Genomic DNA, 18648 nt, shown 5'->3' with positions numbered 1-18648 from the left:
TGCAACTACTCGGGTTATCATGTACATGTTGCTTCGTTCTGTATAGCTTGCTAGGATTGAATGCAATTTTTTGATGCCATTTTTGTGCTGGCAAATTGGTCATTCCGCAAATCCTTGTCTTCTTTAAATCCCTAATCGATTAGCCACACGAGCATACGAAAATCCTCAGTTGCTCTTGCCAGAAATGGTTTTTCGGCTCAGAACTTTTTATACAGCGGCATTAGCAGCAGAGTTAAACTCGAAAACGGAATGATCTGTTTTTAATTCCCAATAAACGCATCGCCCACTTGGCTCCCAAGTTGGTGCTTACTTTCAAAGCTGTGGGTAGTTTTAGTTGTATTCTGAAAGGTAATTGATGTTTATACGCCTCTGATGGAACCCCTTAGCTTGATTCTTCGCGCAAGATTTTCGAATTTCCCGTCCGCACGTCCTCATTCCTGGTTCATTTACGGGGACTTCATCTTGGAGGAGGATAAGTAGGCCCCGAGAATATTCCGAATGATGGCTGCCCATTAAGCTTGGTCAGTTGCATATTTAGAACATAACCATGCAGTAACATGGAACCTTGTGTACGGATGAAGTTTCCAGCTCCACTCGGTTGTTATTTGAGGATGCAATCCTAGCCTTTGCACAACCAGGTGCAGGCTGTTAGATACCGGAGTGGCTATGAGAATCAGAATCGCCAGAGGAACCGCAACTATTGAGCTGATCTCATATGTCTGGTGTTCGTTCGAGTTGACTTCTATGGCCCTTGCTCACCCTAATTATGTCCACAGAGTAACATAGTTTCATGATTGTCAATGATCGTTATACGGTTCGTACGCCCATTTGATAGCACAAAGTACTAAGTAAGTGTCCCTGTTTTCTTGTTGGGATGTGAAGCTATTTTTTTATGGTGGGATAACTCTTGACACGTTGTCACAGGTTCATGGAACGTTTTGTAGGAAGCCCGGTTTCCAGCTGAGAATCCACCACCCCTGGAGGCACTACCACCAGTACTTCGTTAGTCAGCGTGCAACAGGGGTCACCAAACCAGTGCACCACGAAGAGTAAGGGCTGGGTTTTGCGAGGTACTCCTCAATACTCTTCGAGATAGATCATGATAGCTCAGTGCTTAAGGCGCGAATTTACTGATCGGGAGGTCTGTGGTTCGAACCCAACGCCGACATTTCAACCGCTCCTGTCTAGACTTTGGCAACCTAACAGTATCTCAGCCTTCGAGCTTCCTTCGGGTGGCCTGATGGTTGGGCACCGTATTATTGTTGTTATTGTTACTCACAAAGTAGTTTACGGGTGAAACGAAGAACTATCGTCAAAAACTTTGTAAGGATGATGGACACCGAAATGACTAAGAATGGGAAGTAGCCAATAAACTATGAGAAAACCATGATGCTTGGGAAATAAATCAATGATAAAGCACAAGTGTGGCGCATCATGAACAGATGGACGTTAATCTCGGTCATCATCACCATCGTTAACAGCGACACACCAGTAACAAGTGCTGCTGCTTAACTGCCATACATTTGGCCCCGCTTCAAAGGAATGGAGCATAAAACGACAGCTACCCAACTATAGCTAAGCAGTGATGGCATGCTCCACACTGGGACTGGCTACATGCGGTGAGCTGTGAGCTTTCTAACTACGTGCACGGAGTACCAGAAGGTACTCGGTTTCACTCTAGCTGACTTCATTGCGCGTTGCCACGTCATGACCTGTCCCTTTTGCCAACATGAGTTCCGAGTTAGAAATAGTACTTCCTTTGGTAGTTGAGTATGAGTAGTACATGTCTCAAAGACCATAAACTGATGAGCTTTTTTGATGCTCTGATGAGTTTGACTAATCATCAATTATGAATCGTTCCGCTGCGAAAACGTCTCAGCCAGCTGCTGTGAAAGCACCGATCAACAAACGTACAAACCCGTCTGATTTACTTTGATTGCAGAAACCAAGTTTCATAACCATAAAACAGCACCGCTCTTAAGGTTGCCCAGCACATACATTCTATCAGCTTCAGTGAAATTCCTTTCTGACACAAGCTCGGAAATTTCGTTCGGGTTCTGATAGTGTGTTCATCGACTTCAGGCTTGTTTAGATGCAGTTTCGACACAATATCGGTCACAAAGTTTGACACGATGGAAGTGGGAGGTGTATAAGAACTTATGCACAGCTGTTTGTTGAGCTTAAAAATTTTGTTGCAAATGTTTCGTCACATATATCAAGGTGATGTCATCAGCAACTTATGAAGTGGATCGAACCTGTGCGTCGGTGGTTGTAAACTCTTACGTGGGAATATCGAAGTATACAAACTTCAGGGGCTCTTCTCACTGGTTAGGTTCCTCTACATATATGTAGAGTAACTGATCTATCCACGGAGTCCGAGGGTTCGAGGAAAACTGCAATTGATTGCAGGTGGCAGGAAACAGCTTCGAGTTTGCCAGGACAGCAGCAAGAATTACATGAGTCGTGCATACTTGCGTTTGTTTGATGGGCGAAGCAGGCATCTCAACTCGAATGGTGGCCCACACAATGTTCCTGTGGTTTGAGCGCCGTCTTTCTCCAGGTGATAATGTGAACCACCTGCCACAACGTAAAAAACGCTGACCACTTTAAGAGTACCGAGGCGAGATGGCTGAAGTGGTTAGAATGCGAATTTACTGACCAGAAGGTCCCTGGTTCGAGCCCAACATCTGCCTCTCGACTTCCCCTGCCTAGGTTTGGGCATTCTGACAATATCCCAGCCATCGTGTCTCCTTCGGGTGGCATGGCAGCTAGGCATCGAAAGGGCGCTACAGCTGAACGATTCTTATTCTTATTATCCTCCATTCGAGTCCTTTCTCTGATTTCCAAACTTTCCATATGTATGATTTGACCATTCACAAGGTTTGTCAGTGTTTTCTCCGACGGTTTCTTAACAGAATATCTGTTAGAAGGCTCAGCGTTGAAAGCCTTCGTATGACTGCGTTTTTGTCGAACCGACCACATTCTTACTGTAAACATACGATAAAACTTCAAGCCCATAAGCATCGTATTTGCTAGATAAACAAACGGACCATCCGCTTGTTGTCAGGTCGTTTAAGTCAACAGCTGTTTATAAGAAACTCCAAGCTATTTGGGTCTGTTCGACGAACATCTGGTCCTTGGGCCATAATACGGACTGAAGGCGTTTCGATAACCGAACGCACTGTTTGCTTACGTCCAATAGATTTCGGAAAGATTCTTGGTATGAATCAGGCCTTATAGGTTGTCTAACGCCTTACTGCGAGCAGACATGGCCGTTAATCATCCTACTGGGCAATCAAGCACCGACCGCTGGCATTTTTATGTTGTTATGCTGCAGGTCGGAAATGCCAAATTTAGGACTGAAGGTCTAGGTCTATGCAACGGATTCACCAGAAAATAGGTGTGTAAATGCGGTCTGTAGCCACATGATTGTTTATGAGAACTGACGTGTCACGTGACTGACGGCGTTACATCCACCGTGCGGTGGATAGGGCACATTACTCATACAGTGAATCAATTTTTAGTATAGAATGTCACGATCCTGGTAGCTGACACATTGAATTGATCCTGGAGACAGATAATCTGCTTAGCTAATGGAGTGTTTATAGTGACGAAGAGGCACGTGCCCTTAGAAGTTCTCATTTTGGTGATCGATTTTCGATCGACCTTACTGGAAGGGCGATTTGAGTTGACCTTACCTATTTTTTTCTTCATCCAGTTTGGTTGAGCCCTCTTGTTTCATGGACTAAATACGTTCAAAGCAACCAAAGCACCAAGTGAAACGTGCAATCCTATCATATTCCAGCATAGTTAGAGCGGGTGAAATGAGGCAGAAAGTTGAGCATTTCATCTCTTCGTTATTCTCTTGCACCACTCCTTACTGCTTTCTGTTATCAGAATGGAGTTTTACTGTGCTCGCTTGCCAGGCTCATTTCGATGGGGCAACGTGACTTGTTCTTTCATACCGAGTGGACGCGTAGCTCGTTACCACAGTCGCCTTGCCGTGTGCACGACAGGGCCAACCAAGTGAATGTCCCATAACAGGGTTACATGGATAGCTGTTGTGATTGGTCGGTTGGATGATAGCGCATGCCAATCGGAGCATCAGCCGCACGATAAGCTGCCCGGCCGTGCCAAGGTTGGCGGAATCTCATCGATGGGGTTTTCTACGGGTCTTCGAATGAGCATAGCTATGGGTGAGTAAACTGGATTTCACCCACATCGGTCCTCCTCCTGTCCTAATACAATCCACGTCATAGTGGATAAACACTGGAATCAGCTCCTGTTAGGGCTTGGTTGAACGAAACTCGATTCTACTGCTTGATGCAAGCTGAGCAGAAGCACGCTGTCCGACCACGAGTGACCTGAATATCAATTCTGAAAAATCTGCAACCATTCGTAACTAAAATACCGTTTGCCAACAATAGGCCCCAAGTGAAACCAGCAGATATCGGTGGGCCAACTAGTTGAAATTAACGCACCTATCGTCAGTTCGTTGTGATTACGGGTTTCTTAACATCGTACTTCTAGGCTTAACACTTTTCCCACAGTCCGTCTAAACCGTATTCGACCATATACCCCGTGTATTGCAACCAGTATAGATTCTCTGTCCAAGCTTGTTCAAAAACCGTGTGACAATGCAATCCAGTGGACCATGCCAAAGTTGTTGTTCGTTTAACTGGTTTACGTGCTTGTCAATCGCGTTTACCCACGAGCTATCATACAAACAAACGACTTGGCCGATCGCGCAGTGCACCTGGTTGCATACCAGATTGTGCACACGTGGCCATCGATTTTTAATCGGATTCGTTTCAGAACGTAGAGAATTTACGGGTCAACCTCGTCTGAACAACAATCTGGCACGTAGTACAGTTTTTCTGCGTGTCGGTTTGATATTGCACAATTCGGACACATGTGGTTGGAAAAAGCACAGTCCACAGTTTGCTATGCGTTGATATCACTCAGCGGATGCCAGATTTCAGTGTCAGGAGGCCTGAATTTTCTACCGATGCAGAGGGGACCACACGCTGAAAGTGTGCTACGCACAAAACTGAGCCTATTGTGAACAGAGCTATCTACTTTAGTAGCATGCTTGTTTGAAAATCTGTCGCCGGCAATGAACACTCAGACCACAATGAACTCATTCGAGCAGCCCATTTTTAAACAAGATAAAAACATACAGGTGCAAAATAGCAACGTATGTTCATGACATGATAGTAATAAGCTCGACGGAAGCCCTCGAACAGCCCACCTTTTTTAGGTTTCACCCTTTCGGTGACCCATCCGATGGACCTAGCTTTATTACACTGAAATGACCACGTATTCGCAACTCAAGACGGTGCTAATGAGAGACTGAATTGAATCCCTAATGTGACTCCAAAATGTCAAAAAGCTTAGTAGACTGATCAAGAGTTTTCATCAAACTTATTGTTGGTATCATGTCATGATTGGTACCTTCTATTTCATCTTGTATGCCGTTCTATTTGGAACGTAAGGCGGCCTTTGTGCAGCACCCCCGGACAAGAAATACCATCAATGGGGGATTCGGTGAATTCCACCGTTAGGACCATGTTTATTAACGGAAGTTCATCAGTGTGCGTTAACCACACTGAACAGAAACAAATAAAGAACTGGACTATTTGAGTAGTATGAATTTGTAGGCTCTCAGAGCCTACATATGGTGGTCATCATGATTTATGTGATACGTCTCATCTGGTTTCAGGCACAAGACGTTTCTTCCAGGTTGTGTCTCATCTGTGTGCGTAAATGGATGCGTCACGTGAGCACCGATTTATATAGTCGACCTAAACACCTTGTAGACCGGACCGTCCTTCGAAGCTGGTCAATCTATTCAGTGATAAACCGCAAATCCTGCTTTAAACACTAGGTCAGTGTCTTCTGGTTCTGTTCCACTGCAGTCGACCATTCCCCAAAAAATAACACAATGCATCTGCGTTAACTAGTAAAGCATCATTTATGGATTACGTAATGCACTACTCATAAGGTTGCTGAAAGTTATTCGATGGCCCACGGACAGGTTTCGCCCTCCTTGGAGCTAATCGTGTAAGCGCATTCCCCGAGCTTCCGTCAACCTTAGGTTCGCACGAAGTTAGCGAAATACACTTGTTTTTAAGCAAATTTGGTTTTGCGAGACTCATCTTAAACCTAGCTGAATCTCTTGTTTGTGCTGTGTCCAGGCAACTAAATATGCTGCACCAGGCTGCCTCATGTTTCAGTCGCTACGATATTCGGGATATCGCGATACATGTATATTCGTAATGCACTACTCATAGAGTTGCTGAAAACGAGAAATTCATCTTGGTTCTAGGTGACTCTCTCGCAAGACCAAATTTGTTTGCAAATGGGTGTGTTTCTCTGATTGCGATCTCTTTGTTTGTATAACAATGCATTGCGTCAAGTGGAGATCGGTGGGAAATTTATTTCTTCTGCATACTCACAGTAGTGTTTTGTGCCTGGTGAACCAGACTGTGGGTTTGTTTCATACACTCATCTCTTTGAGACAGGAACACAACAGGGCTATAGCGACATGGCCGGATGCGCCTCCTATGTGACAGCCATATTTTGAGTGTCCTTTGCGATTGTCATCCTCGCATCCCTCATTCTTGTGACGTGAGATGACTCATAGATACGTGGTCTCGAGTATGCTATTCTGCCTGAGAACTGGGCTCTTTCCCCTAGTCGCAGATGGGAGGAACCCCAGTGCACATACGCGGACAACGGAACACGCATATGTGTGGTACGCTATGATCGGCAGATTCTGTGTTCTGAGATCAACAGATTGTATTCGCTGGTGCTTGCCAAATGATTCAATAATGCAGTCCATTAACATTCGTCAAATGGGCATTGGTGAAGGTGAAATGCCTCGTGTTGTTCAACTTCCGAGGCATTTTCACTATAGATATCTGAGTGAATCCCAAAGCCTTCATGAAGATCCACAATTGTATAACTAGGATAAACACTCTGATTGCTTACGAGCAATCGTTTGGTTGGAGATACATTGCCCCCGCCTCCCACATCCAAAAACACTTCTCCTTCCTCAAAGAAACACTTTTCCCTGTCGTATGGATGTACACGTCGACTCTGGTTTTTAGACACCAATGGCTAGAAGATAGCTCAATTTGGTGACCCTTACTTCAACTTCGATGAGCCGGAAATTTGGACGATGTCTTCCTAATAAAGTGGTTTCTGTTTCTTAAGGACAAAGTGTAGACCGTTCAGGTTGCGGTACATGCCCAGATGGTATGCGTCTCGCATTGCAGATCGTTGTTGTGGACGACCCATGAGTTGGGTAACACGAGTTAGGATTGACTGCTAGACTCTATATACATAGTGCAAATCACTACTAGGCAGCTAGGCACCGAAAGGGTGTTACAGCTGGACGTTTTTTCAACTTTGGTATGTCAAGAAGCCTATTTTTAACAATGTATTATGAATACAGAGAAATATCGGGGCAACCTGCGAAACAGCTTGCAGATAAACGATGACAACGATCAACAGACTGATTGGAAAGCTACAAAACAGCATACGCAGTATCTATTTCAACTGACAACAAGATTTCGCCAAATCTCGGATGCAAGAACCAATTGATGTTGCGTTCACTGTTCATCAGCCACTCTGCAGTTTCGAATTACGTTCTCTGTTGTGGATAGAAACGTTTTCATTGGAACCAACAAACCCCCCCCCCCCGAAAGTGAACATTTTCATGATCGCGTATTTTGCTTGTCTACTCCCTTCAGATTGGTTAGCTGGTATTCCAACTAACACACGTGTGCTAACACGTTCGATCTGTAATCGCCTGTCGACTGACGGGCAATTTTAGACAATAACATTTCCACTTTTTCTACGTCAATCCGAGGCCATGTACACATGTACAGTGCATGTTGTGTAGCTGGCAATTTGGTTGTCAGCATACCATTTCTCACGTGCTATTCTTTTCGTTGATCAATAAACTCAGCTTATATCGCATTGAACATCAACACTCACTCTCACTCCCTCGTTTCTCTCTCTCTCTCTCCGTGTGTTTGTGAAGACTCACTAGAAACAATGGAAGAATTGCGTGAGAAGCGTATCATTCGCATTCTGACCAACGATTTTCCCCAATACTTGGCTGTGGTGAGTCGACTTCGCCAGGAAACCGCACTGATTGGTTCGGATGGTGGAGTTCTCAGTTCCACAGTTGTGCCACAAGTACAGGCAGTATTCCCCGAGGGTGCGTTGCAAAAACGGATTCGAGTGGGACTTCAGGTGCGACATTACCCTCTTCTATCCTCCGCTTTGCTTTTTTGTCGTGCTTATCCAAGTGTGGTTGTACGGTTCAAAGGAACCAGAATCACTAGTTTACTATTCAAAGAACCTGTCATGTGCTTATCGTATGAGTCCCGATTCCGATAGAACCAGTTATGAACTACCTAAAGATTCGCTAGGCATTCTCATACTACTCATGACAGTGCATTGGTCGTTTGCTTTGGTGAAAGGTGAAATGCTGCCCTCGATTGTCCAAGCAGTGTGAGCATCTCGTTCACTGTCTCGGGATTAATCAACTCCAGGCCTAGTAGAGTTTTTGTTTTAGTTGAACCGACCAAGTTTAATTAGAGACATGTAGTTTGCAAATTTCTGTACACTACTCCCTCTGATCGACCATCCCGATAACGACTGTTTACTACTGCGACGTTCGGTGAACTACACTAGGAAGTATTGACGTTTTCTCCCATGGTTGTTGGTCTTTTCACCAAGCTTGGTAGTTAGACTGCAAACGTTTCATCACCAATCGGGGTGACATCGTCAATAGGTGAGCATACAAGCAACCAAGCAGCTCGCTATATTCCACAACATTGCTAATTTCCTTCCATATTACGGTCATCTTTTTGAAAAAAGCCAATCGTTTTGACCTTTTTGAAGTCATAACAGGAAGGGAGTAACGTGTAACGTGATGGATTTGGATATTGCGAGTGCTGCACTGCTTTTTACCACACCCCTGAAGTAGTTTTAGATCATCCAAATGTCTCCTCAGATTCTTCGGTAATGGCATTGGAACCCATGAGCTCTGTATGTCGGTCTGATTTTCAGCTTTGCTTCTGGGACATATTTGATGCTTGTTTTGAAAGTTCAGTTAATTTCACTCAACACTTGTTACCTGTCCCCCATTTGTTCAGCAAAGTTCAGCAAATACACCGTCGGAAAGCAGCACGACACATTGTAATGTGACATTTACATACCGGAGGACCTAGGTAGCATATCAGTGATATCCCTTGTTTTCCATTCTACCATTGAATAGCTTGTTAGGTTGTGATTGACGTAGTCGGCCGTCTAGGCTGTAGCTGACAGAGACTCTGTCCGAAAAAAGAGCAGTTTCAATTTTTTTTGTTCTTCATGGGTCTGTGATTCTGAGTAGGCATGCATTCGGTTAAGTATCTTCAGTTTTGCAGATAGCTGCGATACATATCCCCTTCTGGGGGGTCTCAGAACTTTGGGTAAACTCATCTCTTATTTGCTATGGACCGAGTCTCGGAGCCTTTGGTTAGTTGAATTCTACTTAGGGTAAGCCCAATTAGTCAATACAGGGAAAACTTAGTATCGTGAGATCTCATCTTTGCAAAGAAGCTCTCTGGGGCCTCAGCTAGCGATCCACACGAAGTCCAGATGAAGGAAACAAGATAAAAATCAATTCAGCAGCTGTGCGGCGTGTTTGTCGTGAGGTTTGTAATCTGAAAGGCGCTGATTTGGAGTGCTCGCCTGTTTTGTTCCACTGAGTCATCATCCACTTGAGTTGGTCGAATGACTGACAGCACATGACTACACTCTTTGCAAGCCTAATTTTCTTTGTCATCTTCCGACTTGAGCGTGCACTTCTCACTTGAAAATGCGCTAACTAACAAAATAAGGCGGCAGTTGTCAGTCTTTCATCTCAAGGACGCCATCAGTCCACTTCAGCTTTCATGAACATACTACACACAACGAGGCCTAACTACTCATCTAAAAAGAAACCGGTTGAATACAAGACTGTCCAATTTGACACAAACAGAGGCGGGAAGCATGTGTGCATTAGCTTTCGAAAGTCTAATTTAGTCAGTCCGATTGCTTGACTTTCCTGTGCATCTCCTGACACGGTCGGATAAACCAATACTTACAGATACAATGACCGTTTAACTTCTGATGTAGTGTTTTAAATTGCAAACAGGTGGTACTGCGTACATCTTGTCTCTTACCCATAATACCTGTGTTTTGATCGTAGTCTTGGGTTAGGGAGGTATGTTGTATCAGTACTTCGCCTATCGTAATGTTTCCGGAAGTTGCTGCCGGCTTGTAATGACGGAGAAAGTTTGCGATCACTTGGCCATGTACGGGCAATCGTTTCTGCTATAACCCTGTTTGGTCTGTTGTATAACCCGTGTGTGTAGTCCCGATAGTTAACTGATTGAACTACTCGTAGAGGACTCTTGGACGGACAAGGTGATTATGTTTAGCTGGAACGCTACTCCTAACAGGCTTCGTTCGCTTGGCTCTTCCGTTATGTGTGTCACATTTTCAACCCAGAGCGCTCCCACCAATCGGTTATCTCAGCCTTATCCTCAGGAGTACCATAGGTACTGCTGAGACGATGTCCATTCTCCTCTGTTGCTCTGTCTCCAATGGTAACTGATGCCAAACTATCCTTAAGCCTAGGGTTTATCGAAATCCTGTCACCCGCATTCGTTGCTTTCCATGCAGGCGCACCCAATCCCGGCTGATATGGTTTCTCGTTTACTTGGAAACCGTGTGGCTGTTTCACCGATCGTTACGCTGGAGCCAAGACGTCGCAAATTCCATAAACCAATCACCCTAACTATTCCGCTACCCAAGACTGCCCTACGTGGTATGATCAACCCAAGCGGCGGAGACCCGAAATCTCAGAACGCTCCCACTCTTCGCCTTTTGTGCAGTATCACTGGGGGCACACTTCCAGCTCAGTGGGAGGATATCACCGGATCAACCCCGCTGTCCAAGGTCAAAGATTGCGTTTCATTCACAACCACAGTATCGGCAAGGTTAGTATTATTGTCCGGCTTATCCGTCCTTGATTGTTTTATGTATTGTAAATTTGCTGGAGTACGACCAGATCCAAAGGGCCATATGGGCTCGCATACTGCAGATATTCTTTTCTTCTCAGTTTCACATTCGCTTAACCACACCAAAATATTGTTCGGGTCTACTGTTGCTTGCTCTCGGTTTAACCCACCTGTTGACGTGTAGTAACACTCCTTTACACGTCGTAACCACCCCCCCCCCAAGATTTCGTGCAATTCGCTCCATCCTTTCCCCCAGTATATCCTGAAGGTGCGTTTTCAAACGTGCTCTTTTGCGTTTCGGGTACCCTGCTCATATATATATGGACACAGTGAAATAACAGAGAGATTATTAATCTGTTTTACAATAATTATGCACTTCCTAAACCTTGGTATCTTACCAGAGCATCCGATTGGATAACCAGCCTTTCTCTTTTTAGCTCGAAACCTATTCATGTTCGACGTCTACAAGAACTATGTGGTTCCGCACATTATTTAACACCTCATCAACGATTACTAGGTGATGGGCACCAGTCTCGTTTTCTAGTCTAGCGTACCTAACTATTGTTCCATAGGCTGAAAATTGCCTATTGACATTTCTTCTCTTTTCTGTGATTTGAGTTGACTTGGTCTCTAATGTATATTTCCAGATTCTGGCTCATGGACTGTCAACCGGTACACGATTCCACCGAAATGGCCGGACACCTGTACCGCGAAGCTAGCCTTGTGCCATATATGGGTAAATTCGTCGTGTTCACCAAACGATTGGATTCTGAAGAGGCTTTGATTCGTTGCTTCTGCGTCACGGATGATAAGGTGGACAAGGTAACTGATTGCATGTACTTTGGCGCGCTTCTATGATCAGTTGAACTTCTTTATTCGTCAGCCTACTCAAAAGACATAAGTAGCTGGTTTTTATCTTCTTTTGAGCCTTGCTGCCTACCAGACACCACCTGCCCTTGGCTGCAAGTTCTCATGCGCAATTTTTTTCAGACACTGGAATGCCAAGAAGGGTTCGAAGTTTGCGCAGCATCGCCAGAGGTCGAGGTAGTTGAAGGCCGTCCAGCTTGGCTAGAGGCTGCGGGCAACCTGCACCCAGTGGCTAAGTCGGGCGAGCAGCTGAACTTGCATTTCAACGCATTCCGCGAAAACCGCCTGGCCTTCCCTGTTCGTGTTCGAGATTTACAGTCGGAGCCCACGGGTAAACTGGCATTCATGCGTGAACCGAGATCTTCAGCTGCTGCAAATGCTGTACGTTTAGAATGTGAATACACCGTCTTATTTATTTTGTACCCACATCAGTACGAAAAACCCAGCTGCAGACCTAATCCCATTTCATACCGAGAACCGTTGTATGGTATCAAACATTTAACCAAGGTTCTGAAACTCAAGGTGCTGATTCACAATCTTTGTCATTTTTAGTGCTTCTATGAGTCTACTTTTGTCGGGTAGTTTCTATCTTTTCTACAACCCAAGGGGGCGGGACCCGAAGGACTGTACACTGTCTCTCCCCAATCATCCTTTACAGTACTTTGCACTACAATTGGCCGATTTTTTTCTTAAAAAATACAGACGGTTACTTGAATTCTGTGAATTGATGTAGGTTCACCCAACGATTACTGATGGCCGATTGAAGTCCGTTTTCACGGGAAACACATTTCAACTTGTGATTAATCCAATTTTGTGTAGAGGAGAAGGTGTGCATTGTCTAGGAGACCGATAACAAAGACGCACTGCTAGTTGGTTTGGTATAAGTTTTTTTAAGCATGGTTTTCTTGAACCTCATAGTTTTTTAGCCTCATGGTCACGTTCAAGACATCCTGCCCATCGTTCGGAGCTTTGATCCGGAGTCGCCACTGTCAAATTTACTTTTGAATTGTAGGCTTCGGAGTCAGCGCGATCAGATGCTACGCCACAACGTCCAATTTGCACACTGGAAGTTAACTTGGGATCAGTTCACGCGTCACGTGCTGCCAACTCTACCATGGCTGACATGGGTCTCTTGTCGCTCTCTGATCAACTGAACACATCTGCCGCGGCTTCAATGCAGTCCATACCCTGTGTCTTCCCACAGTACCATCCAGACGCTGCCGGTGCCGATGAACATGGTGGGTTTGTCGGTGACAGCCGATGGGCTGCTGGTGAGCGCTTTCCCTCGTGCTTTGACTCACGCTAATGCTTCCCCTCCCCCTCGACCAAAGCTCCTTCAAATTGACTTTGCCATACAACCTAACAAAAACATTACAAATGACACTCTGAAATTGAAGGACCTTACTATGATCCTGATCCAAATTTTCAGGTTTTCCCGTAGCTCCTCGGTTGTAACACTTGCTAACTCATGCTTACTAACAAAGCTAGTATCTCACACTGATTTAACCTTATATTGTAAACATATGTTGTTGATTTTCTCTTGGTTTCATTGCCTGACCAAGCTTTTCTTTAAAAACAAACGAGATGTTACTCAACCATAAAATCCGCCAATCGGTTTTCAGTCTTTTCCGTATTAACCGACCTTCTTCCTTTTTCCTTTGCACTTTCAAACTATTATCCCCATTTTTCCTCTGTTTCAGTCTATTCCTCGGATATAATCGCGCGCAGTCAACTCGATCTTCTACACGTAGCGAGTGAGGTTGGCGCCGACTGGCCGAAGCTTGTTGGCGTTCTGTTACCTGAGTCTCATTTGGGTCCGTCATGCACCGTAGAACAGCTGGTGGACTGGATCACGCAGAACGAAGCACGTTGGCAGGAAGCGCGAATAGCCGCAGGTGGTGATGGTACAGATGGTTTTGGAGGCGTGACTGCGGCAGAGTTGCGCACCGATCGGGACCAGGCTCTGGCCGTATTGTTGGCCTGGAAAGAGCAACGTGGTGACTTGGCAACAGGTAATCAATCATGAGACGGTAGAACTCTCTGATTTCATTTTTCACTGATAGATCAACTGAGATTCGACTGTCTCATTTTTTCATGAGACGGTAGAACTCTCTGATTTCATTTTTCACTGATAGATCAACTGAGATTCGACTGTAACACCTTATTTTTTTTACAGGAAACGAGCTTGAAAAAGCTCTCCGGGCGATTGGTCGCACCGATGTGGTCAAGTCTTGTATGCGGGATATTCAATGCGTCATGGAGGAAGATGAACACAGAGAAGTGGGTTACCGAGTGTCATCATCTGTGAAAATCCTCTTTTTAATTCCTTGGATCAGCTCACCGAGGATCTTGTTTATTTATTTATTTTGTCATTATATGGAATTCTTTACTTAACTGCTCGGGATTCTAACGTTTGTGGACGAATCGGGTGTTGCTGTCTACCATGGGCTGTTCAAGTCTCTCCCTTAAAAGAGGCATTTATTTCAATTTCGTTTACCAGACGCCATTTCATGATCATCAGAAAACCTGCTTTCATATTTTCTTTCCGAGTTAGATTTGACCAATGGTTTGTGACACACTACCATCCCGTATTTCTAATCGTCATAGGCTACCAAACGAATTGATGAGAAGTGGCCTCGTGAGCCTGTGGAACATAGTACATCTGCTTAACCTCCGTCTACCTCAGTCGCAGGGACAACAACGCTCATGTCTGGGATGGAAGATATGGCTGTAGGCCAGTATGGAGCTACTCCGACAGTGGGAGACAAAACACAACCGAAGGCATCCAGCGAAAAACAAGGGGCATCTTCGAGTGCTGAGGAGTCGGTTGTCCAGGAGGTTACTACGGGAGTTGCTCAAGAATTTCCAATGTCCGAAGAAACTTCCGGACAAGATGAACCGGAACAAGAAGCCGAAGATGTCGCATTAGAAGGTTTGGAATCTGGTACACCTCCGGCAAGCAGTACGAGTCAACAAGGTGGTGATCCTCTACTCGTTCACGCCGCACATGAACCCCTTCCGACAGACGACGGTCCGGATATGGTCCGTGACAGTGAATCAATGACAGCAAGTTTTGATGGAACAACAGGAACGGATGATGGAGGACGTGCAGTGGGTGAAAAAGAGGAGAAACCTGGTAATTCTTTTGCTCCCGGTTTCCTCCACGAAGATTTTCACGATGAAGGTTTAGAGCCAGCCACTGCTTCTGTTGAAGGTGAGCGCTCGCTCGCAACATTTTCCCCCAGGCAGTTGAGAAACCCCATACACTCGACATTCGTTGATAAGGCTGGCTTCACTGATAATAGTCGATCGTATATGGACCTGGCACAACTTGAAGCATTTGAATTAATACCGGTTGCTGTTTTGAGCTGTGGAATGACTTTTGACCGCTTTATTCACTTGAACTTTTGAACTCTGATTTGTAATCATGCGTGCATCTTCCAAAGTATTTTGTACTCCAAACTCTGTAGGAGTTATCTCCGACTAGGACTGCTCCACAAAGTTCATGTTTTCTGGACTTATACTCGAAATATTTTCCGGAGGTGCATAAATCTTACGTCCTACCTACTTCAGCTTGCCAAGGAGCAGGTTACTAACGGAAGGTTTCGCGGACCCTCGATCCGGTTGGCCGTCCAGGATGCAGCTTATCCGAGTACCCGTACCTTGTGTGTGTGTTTTATGAGCGCGACCACATTCATTCTTTGCGAACGACTGGCCGCAATTATCCACTCTTTCTAAGTAAATGACACTATGAATGACTGCTTAGGGCTATGTAGAATTTTCGACCTGTTGGAGTGGAGAGTTTCACTGCTCTTCGAGTCCTTAGAGTTGGGTCAGTGAGTACACACTTGTCACCAGAAGTTGAGAACAAACTGTAAGAGACCAATCAGGAATGCAAACTGGTGCTAGAATGTTCGGGATGTGGGACTTTTCAATCACTGAATCGAGGTGCAGAGACACCGGTCATCCCTGTACAGCAAGTATACCGAATTTAAGGATCGGACTGGACAACTATGTGCAGTATTTGCTTTTGCGTACCTACTTGACCTTTATTCGGTCAATTCGATCGATTTATTCGATCAGTAGGCTGATTGGCGCCAATAAGTTGGTGATATTTTGAGCTGCCTGTTCGGTGAGCGGGATTGCTCAAGGCGAGATTGCTCAAGCGGTTAGAGCGCGAATTGACTGATCGGAAGGTTCGTGGTTTGAACCTGACCTCTGCCTCTCGACTTCCCCTGTCTAGGCTTGGGCAACCTGGCGGTATCCAAGCCCTCGTGCTTCCCTCGAGTAGCATGGCAGCTAGGCCTGTTCGGTGACGTGCTCTGTCTTATAACTGTCCGTCAACATCAAAGATCTGATGGCTGGTTGGTTTCAGGGTAGGCTGAAGTCAGTCATCTCATAGAGAAGGTCTGGGTTGACTAACAGTAGCAATTGGTCAACAAGGATCCCCTGTGCATCGATGCTCGTGCACTCATAAAGGGCTACTCAGAATGATTCATATATATCTTTCACTAACTCTGAGTATGCTTCCATCGACTTTTTGGTGATCTACAAACTATTCAGCAATGTATTAACGATGGTGTTCTGTCTGTATCTGAGAATTTTGCTCGTTAGGTCGTTTGGAAGATTTAGAATAAAGATGAGCTCATAAAGGAAACTACTCACCAGGTTACTGAAAACTCTTCGACAGCCCACGACCGGTTTCGCCCTTCCGCTTGGGGCTCATCGGGTAGGCGCAGTCCCCGAGCTCCCGTCAACCTTATGTTTTACTTGAACCCAGATTGGATTGTTTTCGAGAAATACACTAATTTGCAAATCAATTTGGTTTTTACGACAGACTCAACTGAATCTCTCATTTAGGATATTCTACTACTGAGTGTGCTGCACTCAGGCCGCCTCACGTTTCAGTTCGCACAATATTCGAGATATCGCAGTATATTTTCATGAAGGAAACTACTCACAAGGTTGGTGAAAACTCTCAGCCCACCCACGACCGGTTTCGCCCTTCTTGGGGCCCATCAGGTGGGCTTTCGACAATTGAATGTGCTGCCAACTGAAACATGAGGCGGCCTGTGTGCAGCACATTCAGTTGAAGAATGTCATAAACGAGAGATTCAGTTGAGTCTTTTGTGAAAACCAAATTGATTAGCAAATGAGTGTATTTCTCTAAAAATGAACTCAGTTTGACAAGGTTAGCTGAAAAGATTTTCTCTCCTGGATTTGCCTTATTGCTTGCATCCACAATCCTTTAATTCGTTGTTGAATATGTTCTCGTACGCATCTGACGTACGCCTTTCAAAGAAAGTGTGTTTACTTTGCAATTCTCCATAACTTTTTTCGACTGCAATTTGAAATGCGAATGACAACACTTTGGTACTAGGGAACTGCAATATTTTTTCCTAGGTGAAACCTCCGCCAGTGCCGAACTGGAAGAATTTCCAAAAGAGCGAGGCACAATGGAACCTGGGGATGAACAAAGATTGGCTGATGCCCACCACGCAGGTGGCGAGGGACCATCCTCAGATCAGTTGTCTGCACCAGTAAAATATTTCAGTGAAGAGACTACCGAGTTAGTCGAAGAGGGTGTGGCCGGAGAACTGGCGGAACAAAACGCCGGCGTTTCGGAAACCCAACAGCCATTGGTTTTCACCGCCCATCACGGGGTGTCTTCGGAGCATTTAGATCAACAATGATCCTGTTCACGCGCCCTTTATCTAACTTGAGCACCTAACTTGGCGAACCAATTATCTAGTCCATTCTGGAAACGCATTCACGCTCCGCTGATGTTTTATTCCTTCTTTTTTCTATCCAGTTTACCTCCTCATCACTCGCAAGTGTTTTCTTGCTTTTCTACGTGTTGTCTGCTTGTACGTGACCAATGATCGCCGCTTTTTCATGTGATTTTCTAACCGCCTATCAGAAAACTGCATTCAGTCAATTTCGATTAAGATCACACCTCCCGATGAATTTTACTCATTGCCTTACGTCTTTTTGTCCACCACTGCTGCCACATCATTGACCATTGGTCACTCATTGCTAGAAGACAATGTGCTGCTCCCCTCCCCACCTGTCCCTCTCTCTCTCTCTCCGTTCAGGCTTTCACCTATAATTTTCGGCTTTTATCTCGGCCGCATTTTTCACGAGTAACTTTTCGATCCAGTCAGCCAACATTTCGCCTACTTGTGTTGTTTTGTCCAATTTCGTGCGCTGTCTCACTTCTTTGAAATTGTGTGTGTGTGTTTGTGTGTTACGATACGAACCCTGTTCGTATTCATCCGAACTGCCGAATAGCGCTTCTTAATTTCGTCAACAACAGTTTACTACTTCATGCATTTTATTCACCTGTCATCCTGTGTTTCTCCCCCATCGTGTTTGTGATTTTGCTGCCCAGAATAATGATGATATTATTACGTTCTATTCCTGTCTTCATCTTTTTTTCCAAACTGCATTTTGTCCTCCTTCTTTGAAATTGCAGCGAGGCGAGATGGTCCAAGTGGGTAGAGCGCAAATTTACTGACCGGAAGGTCCGTGGTTCGAATCCGACCTCTGCCTCTCGACTCCCCCTGCCTAGGCTTGGGTAACCTGACAGTATCCCAGCCATCGTGCTTCCTTCGGGTAGCATGGCAGCTAGGCACCGAAAGGGTGCTACAGCTGAATGGTTTTTTAGGCCGACCAGCTTCCAAGGTCGTACTAGCCCGTTGGGGTGGTCCATGTC

General features: G+C 45.2%; 1 protein-coding gene across 1 annotated transcript in view; it reads left to right on the top strand.

Annotated features, from left to right (window-relative positions):
• Positions 1-18356, top strand: part of T265_06030 (hypothetical protein) — a gene marked incomplete at both ends in the record, with an annotated part of 146642 nt that extends 128286 nt beyond the window's left edge. The window contains 9 exons of the mRNA XM_009171189.1: positions 8051-8265; positions 10729-11045; positions 11714-11888; positions 12057-12314; positions 12946-13204; positions 13634-13945; positions 14110-14213; positions 14541-15147; positions 17337-18356. Of these exons, the coding sequence (XP_009169453.1) occupies positions 8051-8265; positions 10729-11045; positions 11714-11888; positions 12057-12314; positions 12946-13204; positions 13634-13945; positions 14110-14213; positions 14541-14603 (1703 nt within the window). The remainder of the gene's footprint in view (positions 1-8050; positions 8266-10728; positions 11046-11713; positions 11889-12056; positions 12315-12945; positions 13205-13633; positions 13946-14109; positions 14214-14540; positions 15148-17336) is intronic.
• Between the last annotated feature and the right edge of the window lie 292 nt (positions 18357-18648).

Source organism: Opisthorchis viverrini, assembly GCF_000715545.1.
Source record: "Opisthorchis viverrini unplaced genomic scaffold opera_v5_121, whole genome shotgun sequence".
NCBI classification, from domain to species: domain Eukaryota; kingdom Metazoa; phylum Platyhelminthes; class Trematoda; order Opisthorchiida; family Opisthorchiidae; genus Opisthorchis; species Opisthorchis viverrini.
Note: the sequence above shows the minus strand (reverse complement) of the source record. Positions and strands in the feature narration are given on the sequence as shown.